Source organism: Tachysurus fulvidraco, chromosome 22, assembly GCF_022655615.1.
Source record: "Tachysurus fulvidraco isolate hzauxx_2018 chromosome 22, HZAU_PFXX_2.0, whole genome shotgun sequence".
Classification (NCBI taxonomy): domain Eukaryota; kingdom Metazoa; phylum Chordata; class Actinopteri; order Siluriformes; family Bagridae; genus Tachysurus; species Tachysurus fulvidraco.
This window is the reverse complement of record NC_062539.1, coordinates 12,479,076-12,501,209: the sequence shown is the minus strand read 5'-3', so window position 1 is coordinate 12,501,209 and position 22,134 is coordinate 12,479,076. Positions and strand designations below refer to the sequence as shown.

The 22,134-nt window shown below is 38.7% G+C and overlaps 2 protein-coding genes across 3 annotated transcripts in view; both read right to left on the bottom strand.

Annotated features, from left to right (window-relative positions):
* The window catches only part of LOC113640435 (secretory phospholipase A2 receptor-like), a 1,747-nt gene extending 328 nt beyond the window's left edge, over positions 1-1,419 (bottom strand). Inside the window, exons 1-3 of the mRNA XM_027142912.2 lie at positions 965-1,419; positions 444-791; positions 1-305 (exon numbers count right to left, since the gene is read on the bottom strand). The exon at positions 1-305 is cut by the window's left edge and continues 328 nt beyond it. Coding sequence (XP_026998713.2) covers positions 1-305; positions 444-791; positions 965-1,265 — 954 coding nt within the window. The 5' untranslated portion in view covers positions 1,266-1,419. The remainder of the gene's footprint in view (positions 306-443; positions 792-964) is intronic.
* Positions 1,420-8,744: 7,325 nt separating this feature from the next.
* Positions 8,745-19,961, bottom strand: LOC113640397 (period circadian protein homolog 2-like). Of its 2 annotated transcripts, none has more exons than XM_047806684.1 (23): positions 19,647-19,961; positions 17,768-18,183; positions 17,149-17,241; positions 16,863-17,017; positions 16,612-16,733; positions 16,212-16,413; positions 16,011-16,062; positions 15,607-15,749; positions 15,403-15,481; positions 15,188-15,294; positions 14,865-15,018; positions 14,566-14,674; positions 14,326-14,478; positions 14,036-14,132; positions 13,772-13,907; positions 13,522-13,646; positions 13,147-13,305; positions 12,805-13,041; positions 11,593-12,488; positions 11,327-11,477; positions 11,072-11,234; positions 10,805-10,955; positions 8,745-10,551 (listed from the first exon to the last, which is right to left on the bottom strand). In XM_047806684.1, the coding sequence occupies exons 2-23, from the start codon at positions 18,145-18,147 to the stop codon at positions 10,396-10,398; spliced, it is 4,020 nt and encodes a 1,339-aa protein (XP_047662640.1). In that variant the 5' UTR covers positions 18,148-18,183; positions 19,647-19,961; the 3' UTR covers positions 8,745-10,395. The 2 variants fall into 2 exon arrangements, with proteins under 2 accessions (XP_047662640.1, XP_047662641.1); XM_047806685.1 differs by lacking the exon at positions 19,647-19,961 and adding an exon at positions 18,269-18,401.
* Between the last annotated feature and the right edge of the window lie 2,173 nt (positions 19,962-22,134).

The window sequence follows — 22,134 nt, the reverse complement described above, 5'->3', positions numbered from 1 at the left end:
TCGAAGTTCAGTGGAGTCCATCACATAATCTGGTGCTGCTTCTGCAGTGTGTGTGTCAGCTTCACTCTGTCTCTGTATGTCCTCGCAGGTCAGCGGAACAGACGACACCTTCAGCTCAGAGAGACGGTTTGGTCCAAGCCCCACCCACAGAGACCCTTGAGGGACACGTCTCCTCATGAGCTCAGACTCTAACTGTTCCTGTTCAGCTTGAGAATCGATGATCAGAATTCCAGCTCTGTTCCCTTTATCACAGTAATCCAGCGCTTTCTCCCAGCTCAAAGCCTCTTCACTCACATGGATGTAACCTGATAGAGACACAAAACACCAAAAGGAGGAGGATTGTTTAGAGTGATATCAGAGACAGAGACTCACACCAGCTGTGATCTAGTCATCATACAGAAGATTGCTGAGATAATTTTACTGTTCAAGAAGTTGACACTTACTGGAGTAGCACAAAGCAGAGAAAGTATAATCGCACTGGACTGTGTACCATCCCCATCCCCATCTATCATGTACTACACAGTTGTATGGTGACGAATGAGGTTCACCGCTCTGCCAACCCCAGTTTCTGTAGGCAGAGATTCCTCCATCAATCCACTGCCAGTCATCACACAGCAGGCCGATCCAGAAGGGTGTGCTGCTGTTTAACCCTTTAATCCTCACCTCTTCATTGTGCTGCTGATCTCTGATACTGACCAGGTCAGTGTATCTCTGTCTACAGTAACGCTGAGCTTCATACCAGGTCTTATTCTCAAGGATAAGATGATAATTATGAGTCTGTGAGGAAGCTTCTGTGAGGTAAAAACAAACAAACAAACAAACAAACAAATCTTTTAAAATCTGTCCTCTTATTGTATGCAAAGCCAAAGACAACACATTATATTAAACATAAAATTAAAACTAGAGAATGTACAATATACAATATACAGATACAATAACATATGCATATTTTGTCAGAAGTTACCTTGTTCATAGCACATGAAATATCTTGTCACTGTGCACTTAAGACTTTCCCATGAACCACCAGGCTTCATAATAGCACAGTAGCTCGATGTCCCACAATCCCCTGTCAGATTTCTGTATGTTACATTATCACCATTAGACCATTTCTCACTGAAGTGACTGCGATAGAGTCCGATCCAGGCATCGTAAATACCAGCCTTCATCATCAGTTCAGCCATTTCAGTGTTGTCTTCATCAGAGTACACAGTGACGAGGTCGGTGTATTTTTCTCTGCAAGCTTTCCGAGCCTCAGTCTGAATCATGTGATCCGGAACGAAATGAAATGAAGTGAGGTGACTGTGGACTGGAGATGTAGAAGCTGTGGAAGAGTGATAGAGACAGAGACTCACACCAGCTGTGTTCTAGTCATCATACAGAAGATTGCTGAGATTATATTACTGTTAGAGAAGTCGACACTTACTGTAGTAGCAGAAAGCAGAGGAAGTATAATTGCACGGGACTGAGTACCATTGCCAGCCACATCCCCATCCCCATTTCCATCCCCATTTCCATCCCCATCCCCATCTATCATGTACTACACAGTTGTATGGTGATGGATGAGGTTCACCGTGCTGCCAATCCCAGTTTCTATAGGCAGAGATTCCTCCATCAATCCACTGCCAGTCATCACACAGTAGGCCGATCCAGAAGGGTGTGCTGCTGTTTAACCCTTTAATCCTCACCTCTTCATTGTGCTGCTGATCTCTGATGCTGACCAGGTCAGTGTATCTCTGTCTACAGTAACGCTGAGCTTCATACCAGGTCTTAGTCTCAAGGATTAGATGATAATTACGAGTCTGTGAGGAAGCTTTTGTCAGGTAAAAACAAACAAACAAACAAACAAACAAACAAACAAACAAACAAACAAATCTTTCAAAATCTGACCTCTTATTTGTATGCAAAGACAAAGACAACACATTATATTAAACATAAAATTAAAACTAGAGAATGTACAATATACAATACACCGAAACAATAACACATGCATATTATGTCAGAAGTTACCTTGTTCATAGCACATGAAATATCTTGCTAATGTGCACTGAAGACTTTCCCATGTACCATCAGCCTTCATAACAGCGCAGACGCTCGATGTCCCACAATCCCCTGTCATATTTCTGTATGTTACATTATCACCATTAGACCATTTCTCACTAAAATTACTGCGATACAGTCCGATATAGGCCGGTATCCCTGGGTTGCACAGTTTATTGTTGTCTTCATCAGAGTACACAGTGACGAGGTCGGTGTATTTTTCTCTGCAAGCTTCCCGAGCGTCAGTCTGATTCATGTCACTCGGAATGAAATGGAGAGAAGTGAGTTGACTCTGGACTGGAGGAGTAAAAGCTGGGGAAGAAATTTCTCCTGTTAATGTAGCAGGACAGAGATAAAAGGGCTGAAATGTGATGTGGATGAATGGCTCTGTTTTATTTTCCGTTCAGACTGAGAGACTGTTTGCAGATCCAGAAGAACAAATTCTGGATTTGCGTCTTGCTCAATTACACAATCATGATGAAATAAAATAACAACAAAGAAATATCATGAATATATAAATCAGGAATATAGAAATCATTTGATTAATTAAAACCTATTGAGACTTTTAAGTTAAATAATCTATTTTAATCATTTTACTGTCAGATTTAAAAGCTCTGTATGTAATATAGAGAAGACACTCACTTAATATTCTCATTCAGCGAATTTAATAACAAAAATCTAGATTTTAACTGACTTTCATAACTGACATTTGAGAAAGAACTGCTTTAATGCTGTTATATGATTTATACATGTTGTTTGTACCAAATTTCTCTGATTCTTACCACAATTTAATGACACATTTTTCTCTAAACTGCAATTACATTATATAAAACATTGTGTAAATAACACTTCTGTGCTCTTGTAGAATTGTGAATAAACATAACCTTTAGGATTGGAGAAAGATAACTAAAACTATATTTGTTTATTCCATCATGTTAATTTAAGCAGAAACAGTTAAAATAAAAGTGATTATTATGGAGCGTGTTATTCATGTTATAATCTTTAACAGCAGTAACATCTGGAGGATCCAAAAAGTCATGTTTATAAATAATAACAATTTAAACTCATCACATGAAGGTTAAAGCTGTTAAACGTATTTATTATATTTTTTACCTGATAGCAGGAAGAGCACGACTGACACTGTTTCCATGGTGATGCTCTGTGCTTTTACACCTCAGCATCAGCTAAAAAAAAAAAAAAATACTACTACAACAACTACTACTACTACTACCACTAATAATAATAATAATAATAATAATAATAATAATAATAATAATAATAATAATAATAATAATAATAATAATAATAATAATAATAAAATGCTCTTCACCCAGAAGAAGTTCTTTTTGTCAGAGAGCAGCTTGCTGTGTGTTTGTGTGAAATGAAAAGGGCAGTGTGTAATTCAGAGATATGAGATGAGTTAAACAGACCCAGGTAAAGTGCTGCAGTCTTTTTACGTCTACATGATCACGTGATGCTGGCATGTAAATTGGTCAAAGGAAAAACAAGAACAATCCCAAACCCTGTACATACTCCATACAGAAGTCTTTTAAACAGCATTTACCCCAAATAATTTAATTCAATTTGTTTCACCAGAAATTATACATAAATCTATGTGATAAACTATAATCCTTTATTTTATTTGGACTGTTGGAAAAGAAAAGCAAAGAAAAGTAACAGAAATATAATTTCTATTATTTAGAAATTATATTTCCTAATTATTATTATTCGTATAAGCCGTAGAGAGTGAGTGAGTGAGTGAGTGATTATTATTATTATTATTATTATTATTATTATTATTATTATTATTATTATTCCTAAGATTAACAAAAATGAGGAAAGTGTTAAGCAGGAAATCATATGCAAATGATTTACCAGAATAAAAAAATCATAATTTGGATTTGCATCAGTAGGAAAAACAAACAGAAAAGTCTGCATCAGAGTGATAAAATCTCCAGTTGTTCCTTTTTATAACTCTGTTATTCTCTATATGTTATATACACATTATATTAAACAGACTTTGTGTCACTGGTCAACTACAAATTTGAGATTTCCAGCTGAACATTATTGTTTAATTCAGGGTAAATAACAGAACATCATAAACTCAATCATTTCATAAATAATAATAACATGCAATACATACCAACCATAGAACACCAGAATAGATTTAAAGCTAATTACTGAAACTAAGAGATGCTAAGAAAGGTGAACCATAGCTTCCTGGAAACATTACAATCTATTATTCTGTTCTGTTTTTCCCATTTCCCATTCCCTAATCCCCAACCAGCTCTCCCCCTGCATAACCTTTAGAAAGAAGGTTTTACATAAACACAGAATATTCAAAGTCAAATGAATTATATGAATGATGAATTAGAGCACCGCCCACTGTAGTGTCTTACTTTCTTCTCACTTGCTTCAAATCTATCCCAGTGTCTCTTGTTAAATGTATAATAATAATAATAAAAGTATAGTAGACTGTTCAGGATTACACACTTTACATGAAAGGTGATTACTGCAATCGGTACTAATAAGCCCTGTACATATAGAGCTAACATTCTTCTTTAAAAACACAATCTTTCCACCATAAGATGTGTTTATCAACAGAGAGCTCAATTCCAATGTATGTTCAAATCTATAAAATAAAAAATGCTGGATGAAACAGTTTCCTTTATATTGATTCTGATTACTAATTTCTTTTTCCTTTTTTCTTCTTTATATATTCATATTGTGCGTTCTTAACAATATTATATATTAAAAATCAAATCCATTTTATGTAATCCTGAATATTTTCCATGGATCTGCAACAGCTTTTCAGAAACAGACTGTAATGTAGTAAAGCTCTAAGATCTAAGCTTTGATATCTGCCGAATTCAGGGTTGTCTGTCATGACTTATATCATGGAATGGTTTAAGAATAAAATGTCTGAGAAACATTCCTTTTATTTGAGATGACCAACAGTTTAGTTTTGCTGGGATTGAGTTTCAGCTGATGAGCCATCATCCACAATGATATGTCCAACAGATTTGCTGATATCTGAGCAGAAGCCATGCTATCTGAGGAAGAGAAGGAGAAAATAAGTGTTATCATAGCTGTGGTAAGAGTGTAACTTTACCAAGAGAGTGAGTATAGAGGGAGAAAAGGAGAGGACCAAGTTCTGAGCCCTGTGGGACACCAGTGGATAGTTTGCGTGAAGTTGTTGCTCTCCTCCATGTCACCTGATATAAGCAACCTTCCAGGAATAAATCCATTCCCATGCTGATCCACCAAAACTCCTAAGGGTTGGTCAAGAGAGACTTGAGGCTGACTGTGTCAAATGCTGTTGTGTTTTCCTGGACACTAGGGGGACATTCTGGCAGGTTTGTCTTGTGCCATGTGATTTTTTTTAATGTTTTTGTGTATCACGTGTGTATCACAATTCTGGTTTAGAGATAAGGAGTGCAGACATTGTGACTGAGAAAAAGAGAAGTTCATTTGCAAAAAGAAATGTAAAGATAAATTAACTGAATGAGCCTGACTCAGACAACTCTGACATTAATCAGTGCTAAGTAGTTACAGGTATTCAAATAAAATTGCAAGAGTGTCCAAATTTATGCTCCTTTCTAATTTTGTTTTGATGCATACTGCACATTTTTATGTTAATCCAATAAACCTCATTTCACTACTTCATATTACTTTGTCCTTCAGTTATTTGATAGATCAAAATGAAATTGCTGATCCAAACACCCGAATATTTATAAATGAAAATCATGGAAATTGACAGGGGTTCCTAAACTTTGGCACACGACTGTATTATTTAGAAATTATATTTAGAAACAATATACTATATATATTATATTTTTTAATATAAACTTAATATTTTTATATATATTTTTTTTATTGTACATTAAGGCACCAGACTTTGCTAAAATAAACAAAAATGAGGAAATTGTTGAGCAGGAAATAATATGTAAAGGGTTCCGAAGGGATAAAAAAATCATACTTTGGATTTGCATCAGTGGGGAAAAACAAACAGAAAAGACTGCATCAGAGAGACAAAATCTCTTGTCTGATTTAGCAGCATGTAGTTTCTCACATACAGCTCTCAAATATCTATATTTACAGCCAGTGTGTAAACACTTTTTTAACATTCTGAACTGAATATTGACTAGAATATTGAATTTGTACAAAGGAGATCTTTATATAACTAAATTATACACATTATTTGTGTGTTAGAGTGTATAATGTATAACATATAAATCACATGTATACTTATATTTATATGAAATTAATAGTTGTGTGATTGAGAACGCACTTTTGTGGTAATTCTTGGTTTTGAGTCTTTTTTTATGAGCATGTGACAGTGTTTGGCTCTGAATCTGAATAATGTGTGATAATAAAAGTGCAAAATACCTATTTTTATTTTAAAAAATGTGCTCAAGACGATCTCCGACCTTAATGTCTTTCTTACTGTTGTGAAAGTGCAAAACATAACAGAATTGGTGACGAGATTTGAAAGGACCCGTCATGAAGCAAACTACAGAGACAGGAGTCATCTGTGTCTTGCCTACGTCAAAAGAGCTGCTACAGATGGAGGAGGCACACGTAGGCCTAACGACCTGTGAGTTTACTGCATCGTAGTTGTTTAAAGGAGAAATTTGTCAATTAGCTGAAACTAAGGATGTTTAAATATGTCTGGATGTGTCAGACAAATGGATCCTATTGTCAGCACTGTGGAAGACTGGGCAACGTATGTAGAGAGAGTTGAACAGTATTGTTTAGCCAATGACATCTGGAACAAGAAAACAGTGGCCGTTCTCTTGAATTTAAAGGGGTAAAAACCTCTTGTGAAGTTTAACTACACCAGTAAAAACAGCAGAGAAATATTTAAAGAAATGTCCTGCAAATGCATTTAAATCCAAAGCCCTGGATTATTCGTGCTGGAATGACAAAGAAAGGTGTCGGCTGAATGTCACGTAAACAAATTTGCTACAAAGCAAAGTGACAAAATTTCTATGTTTCAGATGTGGTAAAAAGTCTCATGTTCCTGCTGAATGCTGGTTTAGAGAAAAGGTGTGCAGACAATGTGACTGAGAAAAATAGAAGGTCATTTGCAAAAAGAAATGCAAAGATAAATGATCTCAATGAGCCAGACTCTGATATGGCAGGCTTCTCGTACATAGAGCTGCATTCTCTTAAAGAGACATATGTCAAAAGTGTTTGGGTTTCTCCTATGACTGAAGGAGAAAAATGGAAAATGGAACTTGATCAGCGATGTCAATAATCTTATTCAAAGGTTACAAAGACCATTATGTCAAATTGAGATGCAATTCTGAAATGCTTAAGATCTACACAGGAGAGAAGGTTGCTCCAAAGGGCCTCTGCCTGTTATGAGTGCTCAAATTCAAAAGGAGACAAATCGAGATCCTGTATTGGCCAAGGTATGTGATCTGACCATGAAGGGCTGGCCAGTTAAAGATGATCTACAGCTTCCTGATTACTCAAACCTTTGTGACCAGCTTTCGGTAACACTAGGATGTGTCATGTGGGGTACCCGAGTGATTGTGCCACCCAAGCTAAGTGTCAGGGTACTTCTGCCACACATGAAGGACATTTAGGTGTTGTTAAAATGAACAGTTTGGCCAGAAGATAAGACAAAGCCACAAATAGCACCATTGCATGTGTGGGAATTTCCCACCAGTCCCTGGCAACAAGCTCAAATTTGAATATGTGAGACCATTCCTTGACAAAATGTTCCTGGTGTTAGTGAATGCAAATTCAAAATGGCCAGACATATTTCCTGATAATGATGCAGAAGTGGCATATATGACAATTAATGAGACTTTTAGATGGACAAAGTGTGGCCCAGGACTGTTATATACATGTCGACCTGGACAACCTCACAAACCAAAGATCCACACTTTGTCCATCTAAAAGTCTCATTAATTTGTAGAGAGATTCTCTGTCTGTAATAATCCCAGATATCCAACATTTCTGATGCATCCACCGATAGCTAAGTTGACGTCATTAAGATTGAAGCTGTTGGTTTATAAAACATGGCACTTCTGCTTCATCTGGTTTTTTGCAACCAATTTCTCTGTAACGTTCTTTTAAGAGTCCGGAGGCTTAGCTTTATGCTGTGTGACTCCTCCAATAAAATCAAGATCTCTCTATTTGTGAAAACACAATGAAAATTTGACCCTACAATGTTATCCATAACCATACAGTCAAAATTTTGAGATCAAAATGAGTAACTGGGAGGAATAACGTCAGAATGATGAATTATATGGCGCATTGCTGAGGAAACATTTAAGAATTGCAAGGGAAAGTCAGAATTCTGTTATATAAAGTCGCAATTCTCAGATATAAAGTCACAATTATCTTTTATTAAACTGCTGAATGCTATTTCTTATGTTTTTTATGATCAAGGTTCCAAAGAAGGTGTAAACTTTTCCGCCTCCTAGTGGTTACTCGGCATAACGACACCTTTTACATTTTACGTTACTAATGAAACCACGCCCACTCGGTGAGTCTAAATCTAACAAGATTTGTCTTAAGCAGTCCAGAAAATATTTATTATGAGAAAAATAATGGTGCTTTTTTTCTTTTTAAATAGCATAGACAAAATATGAACAAATTTTCTCTGAACTGTGAAGTTGCAGTCTGTGGTGTGATTGGCATTACTGTAAGATTATAATAATAAATAAACCCTGACACAGAGACAGAGACAGATTTTCAGGTTTACATTGCAGGTTTAATATCCGTTGTATAAAACAAATAACATCAGAAATCAGGAGTGAAAATAAAGTGTGTAACATCAGGCATCTCTGTTTCACTACCAAGTACAGAGAAATAAAATAATCATAGAGAGAGAGAGAGAGAGAGAGAGAGAGAGAGAGAGAGAGAGAGAGAGAGAGAGAGAGAGAGAGTTGGTCCATTTATGCCACAACCAAACATCCATTTTTTCTAATTAGTTTTGTCTTATTAACTCGTAGAGATAGACTGCTGAGAGAATGAGTGTTTAAAATGCTGTAACAGAATTGATGATGTAGTTGAAGAGTGTGCCGAGATCTTAATAAATAAAAAATTGTTGATAAGTTGCTGTGGTATAAGAGAAATAAATGCCGTTATCAAAAGGTAATGAGATTCAGGGTAGGAAGCTTTAGGTCTTGAGATGTTAGAGGAAGTATTCAAGTTTAGAAGCAGCACTGAAACAGAGCTGAACACAGTCAATGCTTCCTTTAGAGCTGGAAGCTGATTGACCGATTCTGATTGTCTCTATGTTTAGAGTCAGTACTGGAGTGTGTTTATCACTCAGTGTGTACAGAGTATGTAGGCTACACAAATACTCACACAGGCCCTGCAAGGACATGCCTTCTGAACTTCACAGGTTTTGCGTCTACGCACCTTTTTAATTTCAACTAAAACTACAGCTACATATATTACTGTACTCTTAAAAAAATCTTATTTTTAACTCAAGTAAGAAACAAAGAGAAACCTTCACAGTGTAAAGAGGTTCTGATCGTTGTTCTCGTCAAATAAACTATAAACAATCAAGTCATGTGACTTGAATAAAGCAGTGCAGAGGTCATGCTGCATTTTTTATTCATCTTTTACACCACAAAACCCTCACACACAGGAAGTAACAGATGTGTTCGTCAGCTTCATTAACAGTGTTGCTTTAGACACAGCAGAGTAACGAATAGCAGCACAGAGTTTAGATAAATAAACATCTAAGACTCCAACTAAAAGTAACAATAAACACAGATATATATCAAAAGTACCAGAGGTATACGTAAAAATAAACATGACTAAAATCTAAAACAGAAACATAAAATAAAAAACCTAAACCTCGCAAAAAACAGCATTTATTCATCATAGATTTGTTTTAAAAACAGCAAGTATCTTTTGGTCCTGTGTGTAAATGTGGACATTTTGTGGTATGAATAATAAACACAGCTTATAGTTTAGACAGTCTGCACTACTTTTATTCAAACTTTTTATACATTTAATTAATTAAATTAAACATTTTACATTGCACATTTTAATTCTATTTTTATGTCACACCTGTTCTAACAAATCTCATGATCATTCCTCATATCACAGTGTATTAATGTTAATGAACTGATCTGAAAGCTCAACACACACACACACACACACACACACACACACACACACACACACACACACACACACACACACACACACACACACACACACACACACACACTTAAAAGGTATACTGAGGTTATTTGGCATAAAAAGAAGTCTGGGCAGTGTAATGTTTGTGTGTATGTAGTGTGTGTGTGTGTGTGTGTGTGTGTGGTGTGACACAGAAGATCCTATTCTCTGAAAGCAAACTCGTGTTACGTTTGGGAGTTGCTAGGAAACACAGTCTGAGACGGGATGCTCCTCCTCTTCCTGTATGTGTGACATGCTTTCTTCTGGCACCACGTCTCCTCCCAGAATGCCAAGATCCATTTCAGGCATTTCCTCTTCTAACAGAGTACTGGCGTCATTCTCGCAGTACAGACAATCCTACACACACACACACACACACACACACACACACACACACACACACACACACACGATATCCATCTTTATTAATCACATTATTAAATCACATGAATATCACACTTCCTCTACTGAGACAGACAGGTGGAGGCCACATCCAATCTACTGGGACACACCTTTCTCTTGGCAGTATTATTATACACTATTACTAACTTTATTATCTGTATTCGTACAATTCTATAGTACACTTAGACACACACACACACACACGCACCTTGACATTGATGGCTTTAGGTAAACCTCCTCGTCTCATCCATGGGTGCTGTTCTATGAGCTCCCGTCTCTGATCTGAGGTGAGACGGGGCTGATTCTTCTGCAGCTGCCGCAAACGCTCTCGATCCTCCCGTAAAACCTTGTCCATGTCCCTATACACACGTAGACATACATAGACACATGAACAGACATGTAGACACATTTACATGCACAACATCAACTGATGGATGTGCAAGCTTCGACGCAAGCTGAGACGGATGTCACTCACCGTGATGGTATCTGATACGTCATCATGATTTTCTCATCCGTGTTGGCCATGAGCAGCCAGAGAGGATCCTGAAGGACATATTTGAAGTTTTGTCCATCTTCCTTCCTTTTTACCTTGTGCTCATGCTCAGAAGAATCCACACTGCCAAAATATTTGCTGCTCCCTGTAGAGGTGAAAACAGAAGGATTGTGGGTAATGTGTTGTTTCTAAAACAGAACAATGTAACTTGTTTAGTGGGAGTTATGGCACACTCACCTGTGCCACTGTTGGAGGTGTTACAGCCGTTAGAGGCGGAGCCTGTGGATGTGGATGTGGCTGAACCCGAGTCCTCCTGCATCAGCAGATCCATCAGCTCACTGGATGACGAGAGGGCATCACTCGGAACTCCGTCTTCGACACAACATGGCTACAACAATGCAGAATAACACGATAATCGTCTCTCACACAACATGCAAAATGATTTCCAGAAACACACACAGAAAACTTGCTTGTTAGCTAATTTAGCCTAACCCTTCTCTGACCTGTGGCATGTCAGTGGCAGTGTTGCTTTTCTCCTGCGCTGAGCTGCAGTTCCCCCGGGATCCTGAGGGTGGAGCAGTGCTGTGCGAGTCCGCTTTGTCCTCCAGCTGCAGGAGATCAAGCTGTAATGGAGAGCTGCAGTGAGAGGCAAACAGCGGCGGAGAACGAGACAGAGGAGACGAGGAAGGAACCTCAGCTGATTCAGGAACAGGAAGCCTGGAGTCAGAGGTCATCTGGTATGGGAGTGGTGTCTGTGGAACAAACTGCATCTGGAACGGCTGTGGGGAGGTGAATGGAGCTTGGGGTTGAAAGGGATTCTGGGTCACGTAAACATGTTGTGGTGTAAACGGTTGCTGGAGAGTGTAAGATTGTTGAGGCTGCTGGGTCGTGTAGTTTGGTTGTGTTTGTTGAGGTTGTAAATGAGTTTGGTTGTTGTAGTTCGGCTGCATGGGCTGAACATTGACAACCGGCTGCTGCTCTGGATAGAAAGGTGGGCGTGCCATGCTAAGCTGAGGGAACATATAATTGGGTAAAACAAATGCCACTAGTGGTGTGACCATTGGGGCTGGAAACTGGGGAGCACTGGGCGGAGCCTCGGTATTTGGGGCATCTGAAGCACGGTCACCAGCATGGGGCAGTGTTGTGGGGTAAAAACTGTAACCGGGAACCATGGTAGGGTATGGCACTGAAAACGCAGACTGCGACGCCTCTGATGGCGACCATGACGTCTGGTTCAGACCCTGAAGAGGAGGACGAAGTCTGCGCTGAGAGACAGCGCTGTCTGATGAGTCAGGTTTTTTTATCCTAGGTTTCTTTGACTTTCTTGTTCGGCTGCTCTTTTTTGTGGTCGGTTCTGCTCCACATGTGCCGGGTTTGGCCAGGCGAGTTACAGATGGACCTGAGACAGATAAAAGACACACAAATAAAATGTTAAAAGGATGTTACAATTTGGCTGTAGGACGATAAACAGAACCCTGTAAGGTTTATATGACTCTTTTCCATGTGACTCATTGTTCAATTGACTCCTTTGTAACTTGACTCCCTTCTATTCCATGCTACATGACTCAATCACTATATATATCCTATGCAATATGAATCCATTATAATAGTAGAAATCCTTTATGTGACAAACATAATTCCTTTTTGATTCCCATGTCTATATAATCTAGCACTCTATCCATCGTGGTATGTGTCGCATGGTGATGTGACCTCACCATCAATAGCATGTTCCCCGTCTCTCTCCAGGAGGTCTGAACAGGGTTTCTGCAGCGATGTGTGACTGAGGTCTCTGCAGCGAATCAGGAACGCCTGTTCCTCCTTTTGCGTGTGAGCCGCCAGCACCTGTTTGGTCAGGCCCAGTTTCCTATAGGCTCCCTGCTCGGCTGTGGGTGGAGTAATAACATTTACTGGCACAGGAGGGGTGGGGCTCTCAGCAACATCCTCAATGATCTCTGCAATCAAAAATATTCATGTTGTAATATCACCATTAAATTACATAAATGTGTCCGACTCAATTGCTTTATTAGCAGTGTGTGTGTGTGTGTGTGTGTATATACCTGACTCCGGCTGTGGTTTCTTGTCCCCCACGTGTACGATAGTGCTGCTGTAAGAACACTGAGACGTGATGGATACAACACTCTCTGCTTTCATGGGCAAGGCCAAAGGAGCTAAAGCCCCTCCCACTACGTCTGACTCCTTATTGGTCTTCAAAGGATCTTTGAAACAAATACCAGAAATATTTATAAACTACAACAGATAGATAGATCGATAGATAGATAAATAGAAATTATAAAATTTTATAAAAATTTTATATATAATTTTTTATATACCCTTAAGGTTGCTTTGTAATTTTAACAAAAAAAAAGGTAGAAAAAAGTGACAACATTTTGCTTCAGTTGTGATTGAATATTTAAATGTGACTACTGGGTTACCTTGCGGACTGGGCATCGCCATGTCACATCCTTTCTTCTCCTCGTCTGAGTTGGAGGAGGTCGTGTTAGAGGAGAACTGGTACTTTCTCTTCGGTGTAACGGATGTACTGCAGCTCTCCAAATATCTGCATCACCAACACACATTACATTGCATGGTTATGACCAGACGAGATTTGTGCTGTTTTGTGTGAAATTACTGAACAAAAACTAAGAGAATATGAAGCAATTCCAGTGATAACACCACACACACCTGATCACACTATCCAGACAGCTGATTTGCTGGTAGGAGTATAAAGTTTGGTCCCTGAGCTCCTCTACTGCTGCAGTACCACCTCTTACCACTGGGGCAGAGTCTTTCTGCTTCGCTCCTGGATACTTTAAGCCGGCTGGAGACACACAATTACACACACACAATTACACACACAATTACACATACACACATTGTGAGGTTTTACACAGATTCCATTTACATTTTCTACAATTCAAACATTTCCACAAACACATACACACTCACTTTCTGTGCCTTTCTTCTGGTCAGCTTTAGAAGTGGAGGCCTGCTGATCCTGTGTCTTTAGCATCTGAACACCTTTACAGATCTCCTGGAATGACCTCTGTACATAAAAAACAAACACACACGCACACACTCAGCATGTGCACATACTGGCTAAGGAAATAATTCATAAATTTATGACTATGATGCACTTCAGTCTTCTTCCTAATCACAGACAGTAGCACTTTCCTGAGACGTCTCAGGTCACTGATATCTGGGTGTGTGTGTGTATATACGTTCATCACGGATCTCACCGGTTTGCTCTTGTTCCTCTCCTCATGGCCGGAGTTGCTGTTGCATGCTACAATGTTGCCATTGCTGTTGCTTTCACTGGATGTGGTCAGCTGGTCATGAGAACCGTTGCTACCATGACTACCATAACCACTGGAGCCCATACAATGTACAGGCTACAAAGACACACACACACACACACCTTATCAGAAACTGTTTTAAGGATGGTATAAGTGGGTCTGTATCTGTGTATCTGTGTGTACCTGCTGCAGGATTTTATGGATCTGCTCTGAGATTTCTTGGATGTCAGAGTCCATCATTTTCCCCTCTGTGTAAGCAGGAGCTGAAAACACATCCTCGTTCACTGGACCCCTGTAACACACACAAGCACAAAGTGATTAAACAATGGACCATCTTTTACAGCAAACCTGATAATATCCTGAGGAGATTAGAGTGTGTGTAGTTGTGTACTTTCAGTCAGAACACTAACCGTACTGGTACAGACATTTCATTCACACACACAAGGTTTGTGTAAGTGTAAGTGTGTTTGTTTCAGACTCACATGCGCACTTTGTGGCGTCCGATGACAAATGACACTTTGCGACTCCAGGGGTTCACAAAACTAGACCAGCTGGTATCTATGGTAACATACTCGCCGTTCCGTGTGCAGAAGCGGATGGAGGAGTGATCGAATGGCTGACCCGTGTACTGCAGAACTACACACACACACAAAACACACAGGTACACCCAGTCAAGGTTGTGTCCCTGTGTTTTGTATATTTTGTACTTCCTTTTTTTGTACTCTGTGTGTGTGTGTGTGTGTGTGTGTGTGTGTGTGTGTGTGTGTGTAAGTGCTGAAGCATAAATCCATAATTTTGTTCTCACTCTTGCGATGCACAGCCAGCATCAGTGGTCTGTCTTCAGGATGAAGGTGGAGAAGAATTGGGGTCCCAATCAGGTCCTGTGGAAGATACCCCAACAGAGGCACTGCCCTATAACACACACACACAGAGGACATTACACACAGACATACAGACACAATGTATCTCATATATACATTAAATGTATCTGTTATAAAAAAAAAAAAAAGCATCACACACCTCTCATCAACATCCTGGAACACACAGTTGGATGTGTGAGTTGTAGTGAAGATCCTTTTATCTGGTGGGATTCTAGGTGCTACACACACACACACACACACAAACACACACATCAAAATCAACTCCAGTGAAATATAAATTTTTCAAACTCTAATGCTTCAACTGTGTGTGTGCGTGTGTGTGTGTGTGTGTGCACGCACGTACCCTCATATCCAGAGTGTACTCTCTCAGCCAGTATGAGGCAGCAGAAATGCTCCTCTGACAATTCAGGGTCCTGAACCTTCATCAGATACGGTGTCATTCTGAAAGGGTAATACTGAAGATCCCCCTCCTTCTCCTTCCCACCACTACACACACACACACACACACACACACACACACACACACACACACACACTTACTACTTGAGGCACTACATTTTGTGATCACCACCAGTCATCGGTTTGTAGGAACACTTAAGGTAACACTTTGAAAGCTTTAGCACATGTTAAGAAGTTAAACAACAACTAATCAATAACCCAAACAAATAGGAGATATAATTACACCCGTTAAGTTAAGCAGATTTTCATTCAGGTTGCAATAGGGAGAGAAAAAACAAAATGTCTCACCTGATTCTGCAGAAGAAAGATTTCTCCTGAACAAAATCTGTAGCTGATGACTCTGAAAGAAAAAGACACGGAGAGTGAGAGTTTATAATGAGAGGACAGAGAGGTAGACACAAAGAAGGGGTTTGGGAATGAGTGACAGAGAGGCTAGTGTGTGTGTGTGTGTGTGTGTGTGTGTGTGTGTGTGTGTGTGTGTGCGCTCACCCGCCCCGGTGCACATGCTCCATGAGGGCAGCCTGTACGGAGTGGTGAAGCTGTAGAATACGCTCACGTCCTGCGGTGTCAGAAACTCCACAAACTTCCTGTCTTTAAACTCGTCCTTGCTGCAATGCAGGATCGCAGCTGCCTGATCAGATATATATACGATCTTCCCCGTGATCAGGGACACAGCTACAGCAAAGATATCCTACAAGGACACGCACACACACACACACACACACGCTCAGAGACTGAATAACCCATAGCTGTGTATAACTGAGGTTATATTTTGCTCAAAATTAATATTCCAGCTGTGAATCAGAGCGCAGACCCTAAAATAACAATAGCCTGTACATAGAGCTTAGTGTGTGTGTGTGTACACTCTTGTGTGTGTATGTGTGCTTACTGTGTTCTTGAGTGTGTATTCAGATGTGATGCTGTTAAGCTCGTCGATAGTGTACGAGGAAACGTCCAGACCGGGTGGCTGGCTGTCGTTTATCATCAGCATCTGATAATATTCCTCATTAGCTGCAGAGATGGAGAGAAGAGTTATCACCACATACAGACATTTATATGCTCACAAAAACTGAATTCTTATACGCAACCACAACCTCAAAGACACACACTCACACAGGACGCTAAAATATTTAAACACACCTTTGACCTGCTTGACACAGTGCAGCGCGTAACGGAGTGTGTGTAACGTGCTTGCTCGACCTTTGCTTCGTTTCTCAGTAGGCAGGTGGAGTTTCAACTTCTTCAGGGTTTTAAAAAGCTCCTTCTGAGTCTTGGCCTTTGCTGACTGCTCGCTGCTGCTCGGATAAACACACAAACACACACGTTTGATTTTGTTTCTCCAACTGTATCCATCTGCCTAATGTTTCTGTCCTGTGTAGAGGCTTTTCAAAGGTTTGCGAGTGTGTGAATGTGTGTGTAAATATACCTGCAGCCACTGGTGGAAGGATGGTCCTGCTCTGAGCTCACCAGGCTGTAGGCGTTTGAGCTACTTGGTGGAGACGAACTCTGAGAGTTCGAACTGACAAAGAGAGAGAAATAGGTAAACGAATGGAATTGTAATTAATGCAACAAAAAAAAAAACTTACTACTATCTCTCTCGCTCTCTCACACACACAACAGGATTCCTCTCCATGTTGTAGAATGAACAGATCTACATTAGATCTAACAGGATTACGTTTTTGTTTTTTGTTTTTTTTACTGAAATAATGGAAAATAATTTAATTGAGTAATTGAGCATTGTTCAATTCCTAAGTAAAATAAATAATACAAAATAAATGAATGAAATAAGATGAAATTAAATAAAATTCAATTAAATAATTAATTAAAATAAAAAACTGAAGTATACATTATGGAATATACATAAAGAAAAACTAAAAAAAAAAAACATAAACATAAGATACAGCATAAAAAGATGATGCAAGCTGCCATTAAAATGATAAAGTCCCTGAAGGTTACACTGCGCAGACTTATTGAGGATATTGTCTTATTAATGTTACTTTTAGAGTTCTGAAACTTTTTTTTTATTATTATTATTATTCTCTTACCTCTTGTTGCTGCCAGATGATTCTAACAGAGCAGAGTCTTTGCTGTTACCACTAGAACTTCCTACGGACTCATTGCCGTGGGACTCGTTGCCATGTGACTCGTTGCCATGGGATTCCGTGCCGCTTCCGCTCGAGCCGTTCCCGCCCATTTCCATATCCTCATGAAGTGGTGGATGGGAATGCAGAGAACCAGGAGGGTCATTTCCACTGTCACTTCCATCAGAGGCTCTGCCCATACTGTGCAGGTGAGACATGGTGCCACAGGGAGACCCACTCTCCTCCTCCTCTTCAGACCCGCCGCCCAACAGGTAAGACTTCAGCTCAGACTCACCGGACATTGAGGAGGTCAGAAACCAATTATCTGACCTGACACATGGCATCGACGTAGAAACACAGTTGATAAAGTGAGAAATGACCTGGAAGAGAGAGAGAGAGAGAGAGAGAGAATGTACGGCCTAAATATCGCAATGTATCATAAATTGATTATCAACCCAAACCTACATGATACTGTCATTTCCAACACTTCACTCCTGTGCAGGTGTTTCTGAACCAAACTCAGACACTCATGTTCAGTCTGAGATTATTACCAAGGCCATACTCCGTTCACACACACAACAGATTGCAGTGTTGAAGTCGTTAATTTTTAATGAGAGCTTTAATCAGCTGATGAATCAGTCGAGGCTCCGCCCCTTTCTTCTCTAACTTGTATGTCAGAGCCTCTGATGATACACCTGAGCTGCCAGTCAACATCCTGCACATCGCCCTCTGCTGGTCAAACACTTATATAAATTCTTATATACGAGCTTATATAAAACAAGACAGTTTTTTTTTCTAATTACATAAAATTGTTACGAGATAATTATACAATTATACAACACACATAACCCTGATACACAGCAGGTAAAGCAATGTGCTTATATATAAATCACAAAATGCTACAGATTACAGCTTAAATATATAATCAATATTACTTATGCATTGTGAGAGAACCAAAACACTATCACATGAGCATTTTAGACTTGTGTTATAAGGCAACTCCTAAGCAAAATAAATATAAATATTAAGTAGGTCAGAGAGGAAAATGGACCAACAATACATTTAATTTAAAATGAACACATACAGAAATATTTTAAAATGTTGAAATGATGTATTTATGATCTAGTTAAGTCTACAAATTATTATAAAAGATGCTTATAGAAATATGTTTATCTGTATTTTGTCTTTTTGTTTGTTTGTTTAATTTCCCATATCGTGAGCAGTTCCACACACGATTAATCACATAACTAATCAATGAATCGATCCATCATGTTCTCAGCTGTAAATTCTAATAAAATGTGAAGTAAATCAGGATCACATTGTTATATGACTTTATGTAAACACCCCCCTAGTGGCTGAAATGAGGAAGTGCAGCAGATGAAGGTGTGTTTCATAACAACCCAACATTCCTGTTTCACTTCTCATTTTAAGAATATTAACCTGATTAATCCGGCTAATCAGTTTACCTTGTAAAAAATAGCAGGTTGAAATAATTCGACTGATATAGAAACTAACAATAAACAGTAAATAACTCTTTCTCTCTCTCATGTTGACCTGTGATGCACTGACACAGTTATGTAAATGACCGGCTGTATGTAAGGAAAACACATCGGTCACAAACCGACAACTCGGTCACAAACTCACAAAAACACACCAAAAACACTTCGACCCATCAGGGCACCCAACTGTCATGTCTACATCATAATAAAATCTAAATAAAAGCGTGAATTTAGCTCACATTTTTACAATTAGGTTTCCGCGCATGCGCAGTGCACGTTATGTTATGCAACTTTTTTTTGCTGTTTACAAGAAAAAGGAAATTAGACCACGTTTACATATTTACCACAAAGCTGAGGTGTGATAACACGATCCGTTTCGGCCCGGTTCTGAGGAAATATGCGTCTTTGTTGGCCCGTTGTAGAGTGATATAAACGCCTCAGGTTCACTTTGTGAATGAAGCTGCCTGCTGCCTCAGTACTGGCGCACGCGCTCGCTGACTGTACGCTGGCCAGCAGAGTGCTGTAGACAAATCTCCAACTCTGATTGGTTGAGGTGCTCGTGACGTAAATTAAATGGGCTGGCTAGTGAAAGCAGTGTGGAAGCGTGCTTAAAAAAACACTGAAAGAATATGGGACAAATTAATGGGCTTCATTTTAAGTCATCATCAAATACCACAACCACTACTACTACTACTATTACTACTAGTATTACTACAACTAATAATAACAACAACAATAATAATAATAATAATAATAATAATATACAGCGTATATATATAATACAATTATTAGTATAATAATAATAATAATAATAATAATAATAATAATAATAATAACAACAATAATAATAATTATTATTATTGTTGTTATTATTATTATTGTTGTTGTTGTTGTTGTTGTTATTATTGTTGTTGTTGTTATTACTATTAACAGTTATTAATTAATACTATTAATACTTAATTAATTAATACTATTAATTTATGTTTTTGTTAATATTATTATATACTCACTGGATGTTTTTTTTTGCACCATGCACCATGCTCTACAGACCGTCTGAATTTATATGCTGTGCTGCTGACCCGTTAATTATTATTTGATTATGGTGTAACTTTTTGGATATCTGAGTGTATACTCCTGTAAAAAAAAAAACCTGAATTTGGAAAGTTGTGTGTGCTTTTGCCTTATTGTGTTCAAGCTTCATCTCTGGTGTTTAACCCAGTGTAATCCTCCTGCAGCAGACTGACGCACGAACTCTGTTCAACACAGTGCCTCCTCTTTCATTCAGCTTCTCTCAGCAGTAGGATGTTCATTTAAGGAAATTGTGCCGTATTGTTGGATTTTTGCCCATGCACCGAGAGAGGCAGTGATGGGATGACTCACAGTGTGTTGCGTAACAGCAGTGGAGCACCAGACGGCTGTCGTCTCCAATGTTGGTTCTCCAAGAATCTGTTATAAAACTCAGATCACATTTCATTACACATTTCACACAATCAGATGAAATGCGGTGAGAATGTTATGAGTTGAAACACTGCTAAAAATATATTCAACACAACAAATAAGGATTCCTGCCATGGTCTGTGTACTTCAGGGAAACTAGGAATACAAGTAATCTTTAGAGCAGGGGTGGTGTTAAACCAGCTAGTCATTTTTTATTTAATAGATTTCTTTTTACTGGCCACTCGAGTGGATTTAATCCAAACTTCAACAACTCAAAAATGAAAAAAAAAAAAAACCTAGAAAGTAACATGTACATAAATAGGCACAATGAGTTCTGCTGGTGTATAAATGAATGAATAAAATGGGGGCATGGAAGCCTTAATTAATGCCACAAACATTAGAATACTGGAATTCTTTTCTTCGCATATCCCAAATGAACAGGTTGGGGTCGGACTGCAGGAGCAGCTATGATACAGCGCCCCTGAAGGGAAGGTTAAGAACCTTGCTCGAGGGCCCAACAGTGGCAGCTTGCAGTGCTGGGGCTTGAAAACCGATCAACAACCCAGAGCCACTTATCCACTTGAGCCACCACTGCACCATCTAATAAATAGGCAATATTATTGTACACATATCATAATGACCAGAATATATGTTTATACTCAATAAAAAGGTGCTGAGAAATACAAAGGGATAATGAAAGGAAAATAAAATTAATTTAGATGAGACTGGTACAAAGAATACGAAAAATATTTTTGCCATACACTTAATTCTTTTAGGAAATAAGCTGCATGAGAGTTTTTCAATAATCACAACATAACAGTTGTGAACTCACAGCTCAGTGCCTAGCAAGATTTACATTTATTCTACATCAGTAATAGCTAATGATGTTTAAAACAATGAAGATGCTCTGCACTCAGTTCTATATGCAGGAGCTTTTTCCCACATGACATCAGGCTACCTGACACTGTGATGGCTGAACCACACACTTTCTCATTCTTGTCTTGTGTAATAACCAGACTAGTCATAATGCAATTATTCACTTTCATCACTTGAGCACTTTATTATTTCTCACAGATAGTCATTTTCCATTCACTGCCACTAAAAAAAGCATTGTGAACTGACATTTATTGAGACAACCTTAGTGAACTAATGTGCAATATTTCTCATGTCCATGTCTAATATGCAGACAGTTTACTTACTGTTGTTGGCTATTGTATGTTACTGTTACATATATTATTTTACAACAAACCAACCAACCTTTCACTATGAACTGCCATGAATACTGGTATATATGTTTAGTTCATTACTAAGATAAGATATACCTTTATTTGTCTCTGTAAAGCTTCCTAACTTTATACTGTGCTGTCTATTGTGCTGTATATTTGTTACCTGCTG

What these genes read in the sequence shown, in the direction of transcription:
- LOC113640397 (XM_047806684.1), bottom strand. Translation starts at nt 18,147, where the DNA reads ATGCCATGTGTCAGGTCAGATAATTGGTTTCTGACCTCCTCAATGTCC. An exon ending in TTCCAGGATGTTGATGAGAG is followed by an intron (nt 15,295 to 15,402) that starts GTGTGTGATGCT and finishes TGTGTGTTATAG; the next exon opens with GGCAGTGCCTCTGTTGGGGT. An exon ending in CACCTCCAACAGTGGCACAG is followed by an intron (nt 11,235 to 11,326) that starts GTGAGTGTGCCA and finishes TCACCTCTACAG; the next exon opens with GGAGCAGCAAATATTTTGGC.